Source organism: Pteropus medius, unplaced genomic scaffold (genome assembly GCF_902729225.1).
Source record: "Pteropus medius unplaced genomic scaffold, Ma_sr-lr_union100, whole genome shotgun sequence".
Classification (NCBI taxonomy): Eukaryota; Metazoa; Chordata; class Mammalia; order Chiroptera; family Pteropodidae; genus Pteropus; species Pteropus medius.
Genome location: NW_024351073.1, coordinates 5,777,972 through 5,785,949, shown reverse-complemented (window position 1 = coordinate 5,785,949; position 7,978 = coordinate 5,777,972). Strand labels below are relative to the sequence as shown.

Below are 7,978 nucleotides of genomic sequence, written 5' to 3'. Positions count from 1 at the left end.
GCCTCATTTTATGGTTCTGATATCTGACATCGCCAAATAGCGGAGTTTGTATAAACAGCCTATGGCAGTGCTCTTTTTTGAAACGGAGTTATATAGATCTGAGTGAGTCCCCACGTTTATACATACACATATACATATGCATATACACATACATACATACACACAGATATAATGATACACACAATTATATATGTATATATACAATCTCTTACACACTAGATATACCAATGAGGCTCTCAAAAAAAGATGCACTAACAGAGTTATGGGTCCAGTTTGGCCCATTCAGGACACAAATCGGTTCTTTTCACTTGTTTTAATTACAATAATTTATTTTTATTTTTATTTATTTATTCGTTTATTTTATTTTTATTATGGTGACATTGCTTAACGAAATCCAGTAAGTTTCAGGTGTACAATTCGATAGCAAAACATGTGTATATATATATATTGCATTGTGTGTTCACTGCCCATAGTTAGATTTCTGTCACCACATACATATCTAATCCCTTTTGCCTCACTACCTACCCTCATTCCTCCCCCACCCTCTGGTAACCACTAGTCTATTGTCCATGTCCACGCGTCTCTGCTTACAAACAGGTTCTACTCTGGTCTCACCTTTACTTAGTGCCATAAGAGGATACAGGCCAAGAGACACAGCAGTTACAATCCTCATCTGTTCGCCAGGCTCCCCAGGCACATGGCTCCTTTGCCCCCTCACTCCTAAGCAGTTTATGTGGCCACAGACAAGAGCCCTGTGATACAGAGAAACTGCAGCCTCCATTTCCCAACCTTTTATATTCTTCTCATCATGTAGACCCATGTAGACCAAAGGCCTGCATGTCAATGCACAGCTCCCCAAGTCAGGTACGCTCCCCAGACCGGGGGTAAATGCAGGAAAATGGACCCCATGTTCCACAGTTGTCTTACCTCTACAGTTTCCGAGGAAAAAGTACTATGAAGAGGTGACTCCAGGTCATCAGTAGCGGGCCTGAGTCAAAGATTCTGCTGCTAAAAACATCTGAAAACTACTGGCCTAAAAGAATAAAGTAATTCAGCTTCTATACCTATTTGTATCACAAGGGTTCTCAGAGATGTGGAAAGTAATGTATACGATGCTTTACTGATCGAGCTGGCCTTGAGTAATTAGCCAACACTCACTACATCCTAATGCAAACATGAACCCTGAGTAAATCTTACAATATTTTCACATATACTAAAATCTTACCATCTTCCTAATCATTAGATACAGTCCGATGAAAGTAGCAATTAACTTTTGTTGATATTTGACTACAAATAAGCAACAACAGCCCATTAGCAAATTATTCAAATTATCACTCAATAAGTCCTTAGCCTTAAATTCTCCTTAAAACTCCCAAGGCCCATGTTTGTTCTTCGTTCAGTCGCTGTGGGCCACAGATACCGTGCCTGAAGAGAGCAGTAAAGGGCAGTGACTGAAAGCCTAGGCTTCAGAGTCAAATTGCGGAGGGCACTGCCTCTGACTCTTTAGACTTCCTTTCACTTATCCTTTCCAAGGCTGAAAGTCTTCAAATGCCAAATGAGACAGAGCATACCTCCTTCAGGCAGTCGAGTGGATCAAAGGAAGGTAGACACAGGCAAAGCACCCAGCCTTGTACTCACTGGGCTTAGAGTAAGTAAAGTTGGCACTGCTGCTGCTTCTACTGCAGGTTGGGACTGGGCTAGGAGCTGGAGACAAAAGAGCAGCTGCACACAGCTCCTACTGACATCATTTCAGAGATGGACACAAAGGACAATGTGAAATGTACCCTGAGGGCAGCATCACGGGGCACAGAAGCAGTCAAGAGCTGGGCCTGATTAGCCTGAGAAGAGAAGTGCAAGCCGAGGCTCTGGAGGGAGGGATTATGGCAGAAAACAGCTTTCACAAAGGTCACCAATGACATAGCCAATTTACACGTTCGGTTTCAAACTCCTGAGGTCACCACGGACATACGACCCCTGACCATTCCTTTTTCTCGGTGCTTTCTCTTGCCCCTGTTTCCGTGACAACATTCCCTCTGGTCGCTCACTTAGTTCTCCTTAGCACTTGCTTCTCTTCTTCTGCCCACTCTTCAAATGCCCGTGGTGTGTCCCCTAACACAGCGGATCACAGTCTCACGTGGCTCCCAAATGACTGAAATCTGTTTCCAGTCCCTAACTTCAAGTATTCCATCTGGACATCTGAAAGGCACTTCACCCTTGAAATGACCAAAACTGACTTCTTTTTTTTTCTTTTTCTTCTTCTTCTAACAACGACGACGACGACCTCTTACAGAGTGCCAGGCACTGTTTACCCTGAACGCTGAACTCATTTAATTCTCAAACAATGTTATGTGGCAGGTACCACTATTATCTCCGTTTTACAAAGAACTGAGGCTCAGAGAAGTTCTTTAACCCAAGATCACAGAGCTAGACAATGGCAGAGCTGGGATGGAGGAAGTCAGCCATCAGAGCCTGCGCTCTTAACCTGTGCCATGCTGCCTCTTCCTTCAGTAGTCCTCTCCCAGGGTGCCAGTGACACATCTGCCAGGTCACCCAAGCCGGAAATAGGGGAGCCATCCTTGATTCCTTCCTCTCCCCTTGCTGCCAATGCATTGCCAAATCTCAAATATCCCCTAAACCCACACCCGTTCTACCATTAGTTACCTCAGTACTTGCGTTTATCTCTCAGCATAACCCAGCAACTATCTTTCTGCCTCCAGTCTTAAGTCTCTCAAGTCCATCCCTCATGCTACCTCCGAAGATCTGTCCACATGCAAACGTGTGGCGTGGGACTAGGCGCTGGATTAGGCTCTTCCCAACTAACTGTGAGACCCTGGGCAAATTCCTACGCTTTGGATTCCTCCTCTTTAAAATACCAATGCATTCCAAATGAGACTGGATTAGAAGAAATCACACAGAGAAAGTGACTAGCTTAACATGACGCACAGGCTCAAGGAATGACAGTGAAAACACCAAAGCACCATGATGTCAAGGTCTCCCCTACGAAATGCAGCAGGAAGGTCTAGACTCGTGCATTTTACCTTAGCATCCTTAAGAATCCTCTCTATTGCTAAGGAGTACTTCTTGAGCCCCATATTGAATAAGGATTGATTGAACATTATATTCTAATCACAAGAGGTAGCTTGGGGAAAATTATTAAAACAGACTCAAGTGAGTCACAAAATTTTTAAAAAACTGACTCCACAAACAGATGATCAAACTATGACATTCTGACACATGAAAAGGACATGAGACTATTTTAAAGAAAAGAATATCCTTGGTAACTTGAATTTAAAATTCAAATCTCAATAATCTTGTCTTAATCGGAAACGGATTTGAGGCAGCGATACAGCGTACTTGTGAACAATGGGAAGCGTATCATTTCCCCCAATTAACACTTACCATGCTTGCATCAATGATCTGACCTTTGCCAGAGCGTGTGCGTTCAAAAAGAGCCATCAGGATGCCCAGTGCGCACATGAGGCCACCACCACCAAAGTCAGCCAGGAGATTCAGTGGGGCATACGGATTCTCACCACTCCTGCCAATTTTTGACAGGACACCTACAAAAAAAATCGGGGAACACTTGTTGTAAATTTAATGTCTCTTTTAAATAAATACATGAACATCTTAGAGGAATAACCGATCTCTCTAGTTGCTTATCTTAGTGAAAACTACTACATAATGCTTTTCCAATTCTGAACCTATTCAGCGTATCTATAAACAGGCTTTCCCTCGGACATGGTTCCTTGTTTTGTTTTTTGTTTTCTTCTTCTCTAAAACTGTATGCCACCTAACATTTTCAGAATTTTATTGCTAAGTTTTTACTCACTGAGTAAAATAAAAAAGATGCTTCAGGAAGAAAAATTGTTATCAATTTAGTTTATGGGTTAACAGTATTATGCACTTCCATTCTTATTGGAGATGCAAGAAAATAATCAAACACAAGAAAAAGGAATTAAATTTTAAAATAGATGTGAAAAATCAATCCTACACTCACTCTTTTCCTCAATCTTTAAATGTGTACTCACAGAAATTTTCAGACTTCTTTTACTCAACAACACACAGTTTTTAGAATTCTAGAATTAGGCCATTCTAAGACATGTTCTCATAGGCAAAAACTAATAAAGTGATATTACGACCACGGGCTTTACCTAGTATACACAGAAGTCTAAAATGGTGACTCAAGCAATGACTCTCAATGAAGATGTGGGGAGAGGAATGTCATAATTAAACTATATCAGTATTTTCAAACTACAGAGCAACCATCCCTGTTACCACCAAGCCCCTTACTTCCTAGTAGGAGCTTGCCTGAGAACTGACTCTACAAACGCAGTAAGGGTGCTACTAGTGAGAATACATTATCCCTCAAATGTGTTAAGAAGGGGTGGGGGTGGGGGTGGGGGCGAAGGGTTGAGAAGGGCTGTTCCCAGACAAAACAACCCTTTTTAAACAACCATACTCTCCTTATTGATTTTGATATTTAAATCTTCACCATTAAAGATTCTTTTAAATTAGTCTAACTGTAGATCTTGACTGGAAACAAAATGAAAAGTGTAGAGAAAATTTTTTTAACATACCTGACAAAGCCAAATAATTGATGTCATGGCCTGCTACCCCAGAGAATCTTCCTGACTGGCCAAATCCACTCAATCTGGCATAGATAAGCTTTGGATTCTCCTTCTGCAGAATCTCTGGGCCAAGCTGGAGTTTTTCCATGACGCCTTAAAAGTAACAATTTTTCTTTTAAGAGAGCATGAATTGAGGGTGGGTATACTCCCCTTTCTGTGACAAACATCAAACAGCACTCTTGCAAGTAATACTAAAAACATCTGCTATGGGTTTGATAGTGTTTCCAGAAATTAAGAACCCAAAGAGTGAGGCCATCATTTCTAGAATGTGTGGCCTCTGCCCCAGAATGCTTTTCCTTCAGGAATAGTCAAGCCTCTTCAAACCCTATAGTGGGCATTTTATCCCTTTCGCCAGTCTCTTTATAGTTTCTCAAATCTTCTCCTTAGTAATTTATTAGAAATGGTTGGTTCTCTTGGAAGAATTACCGTGGGCTGTTACTTGGTCAAAAATTCACTTCTGAAAGCTGCTATTCCTTTTAGACCTTTTCTTTGTCAACAGCTGCATTGGTGCCTACCACCTTCTACATCCTGCTGTACTTATGTATGTATTCCCCCCTCCCTACCAGCTCAGAAACTCCTCCAGCAGGATTCATGCCTGATACATGCCAGGCCTCTGAAACTCCTAGCACCAGTACCTTCGCGAAAAGGCTCAGTAAATGTCTGTGGAAAGAAAGATTAGACACATTAGCATCAAAGCTCTGATCGGCAAGTACATTTACTGCCCAGCATTCAGTTAACTGGCACCTGAAGTATCCTGGGATTAAAAGTAAAAAAGATTGCATACTGCATTAACCCTCATCGTCTTCCTAAAGCTATGATAAATTACAAAAGAACTCTAATCCTCCAAGATAAGCAGCAGCCACAATCCCCTCACCTGGCAGCTACTATTTTTCACAGCTCTGTTTTCCTCCTAAATGCAAGAGCCTGGATAAATTATTTAACTCTGTTAAACCCCCTTCATCTTCAAATGGGGCATTATTAAAATATGATATAACCCTAATTATATTATCCTCAAATCCGGCTGTGCGAGTACATGAGTTAACATTCTAAATATGCCTGGTGCCCCACAGACATTCAATTAACTCACTGAACATTTGACTTCCTGCTATATAGCAGGCAAAGCTTTGGATTGGTATCCGCGAGAGATTACTCTGGCAGCTGTCTGAGAATGGATGAGAGTGGTGCTAGACTGAAACAACAGTTTCAAAAAGACTGTTAGAACAGAATGAAAGAAGCTGCCAAAGGTGTGGAGAGAAAGAATCGAGTCATACATAGAAAGGAGAAAGAATGACTGGATTCGTTATAATTGAAAGCTTGTAAAGTGAAAGGACGATTTGGAGTCCTGGATGAAGTACAGGTTTCTGAGTCAGGCAGCTGGGTGGACACTGGTTCCAGTCACTGAGATAAATACAGAAAGAGGAGATGCTATTTTAGGAGGGAAGTTGGTGGCCTGGCGTTGGGATTTGTAGAAGTTGCAGTGCCAGGGAGCAGTCAGATAGGGACGTACAGGACCTGCGTATTGCGACCGTTTGGCTCTAAAAGAGGGGAGCGCAGTTATAAATTTGGGCACCAGCTGTCTATAAAAGGTGACAACAATGGGAATGGATAAGGTGGCTCCAGGAAGACATATAAATGAAACAGCTGACGCTGGAACTTGGTAACACCGGCATTTACAGCAGGAAGAGTTGGCCTGGATCTGTGATTGGCTTTAGAGGGTACACCAAACCTCTAGCCCACAACCCTCGAAATGTAACCAAATGACAATGTACCTCCTTTTCCGGAGAGAGAATCTATGGCTTTCATTAGATTCTCATAGGGCTCATGACCCTCAAACCATTAAGAAATGCAGCTGCAAATGAGTGTTTGGCAAGAAAAGAAAGAAAGAAACTTGGGAAGAAGTCAGGAGCGGTGTAAGGAGAACCAGGGCAACAGCTGTATCTCCGATTCCAAGGATGGAAGATCGTCTCAAGGGCGGAAAGAGAAATCGAATCAAATACAACAGAAAAGTCTAGAAAGACAGAGACATGAAGGGTAATGTGGCAACAGGGCAAAAATGCGGCAGGTGCAGCCTCAAACAGTTCGGCCCCCTCCCTTCTTCGGAAACCGTCCAAGTCTGGCCTCTCGGAGAAGCCAGGGGCTCACCGCGGCGGAAGGGCTCCAGCACCACGTCAGCCTGGGCGCTCAAACGACGCAGCACGGCCACCCCTCGGGGCTGTTTCAGGTCCACAACCAGCGAGCGCTTGCCCCGGGCCAATAATCTTACGTTGCCTACAGCACCAGGCCGTTCCACAAGCACCACCCGCGCCCCGAAGTCAGCCAGGACCATACCGCAGAACGGGCCTGGAGCCAAGCCGGCCAGCTCCAACACCTTGATGCCCCGCAGAGGCATAACACCCTGCGTGTCTAGCTAAAGTCGGAGAAGACTGACAAGGACGGATCTCAAGCACCCCGCCAGGGAGCACCGCCCCGAGGGCGCGACCCCTCCCTCGTGCGCCTGCGCGCAGCCGCGGAGTCTGCGCAGTAGCGCGCGTCACGGCCCCGCCTCCCAGTCGCGGGCAAGAAGTCCGTTGAACAGCTTTACTCTTCCTTTTGCTGCGAAGTCCGAAGTTGCCCCTGGGCTTGACCTTGAGATTCTGTGTCCTGTCACCGATCTCTCAGGACGCTTTTACTCTTACCTTGCGATCCCAGCCGTTGTGCCATTTCAGCCCCTACATCTGCCCGTCCCTTGAGAAAAAGTACATAAATCTTTATGAACTAAGTTCAAGTATTTTCTTCTGCAGGCTACATATTGCCGCCTTCATCGCTCGTACTTCTTAGCCACCCGATGATTGCATCCACAAAGGTCTTGAGATCCTTTCTAGACTCTTTCCATTTTGAGTTATAAACTGTGGATTAGCTACCTTCAACAAGAAAGATCAAGCTACTCTAACAGTTGCACTTCTGGCTCTTTTTAAATTCCAAAACGGTCAAAAATTGGCAGACCACCTATACACAGGCACACTGATAAGAGAGAAAACGATTTGTAAAAGTAGTAAGGCTATTTGCGATTTCTTTTCGTAATTTAAAAAGAAAAAAAGATTAGGCATGAAAATGAAAACCTCGAAACTGTAACTATCTGTAGAAATGGCAGGTGGAAAATCAAAATATTTTTAAAGTCCTCTCATTTGGCTCTGATGAGCACTACTCGCTCCAATTTTCTTCTGTTACACATTGAAAATCGCTCATGACTCTTCAGGTCTTTCTCCATTGGACATATACCCTCTGTTACAGGCTGAATTGTGTCCCTTCAAAATTCATATATTGAAGTCCTCATTCCCGGTACCTCAGAATGTGACTGTATTTGGAGACAG

General features: G+C 43.5%; 2 protein-coding genes across 2 annotated transcripts in view; both read right to left on the bottom strand.

Moving 5' to 3' along the window:
• SLC45A2 (solute carrier family 45 member 2) overlaps positions 1-7,978 on the bottom strand; it is a 38,506-nt gene that overhangs the window by 28,277 nt on the left and 2,251 nt on the right. The gene's annotated exons all lie outside the window — the stretch shown is intronic.
• LOC120586217 (alpha-methylacyl-CoA racemase-like) lies at positions 1,085-7,088 on the bottom strand. The gene is made up of 3 exons (XM_039842713.1): positions 6,771-7,088; positions 4,578-4,721; positions 1,085-3,560 (listed from the first exon to the last, which is right to left on the bottom strand). The coding sequence occupies exons 1-3, from the start codon at positions 7,015-7,017 to the stop codon at positions 3,376-3,378; spliced, it is 576 nt and encodes a 191-aa protein (XP_039698647.1). The 5' UTR covers positions 7,018-7,088; the 3' UTR covers positions 1,085-3,375.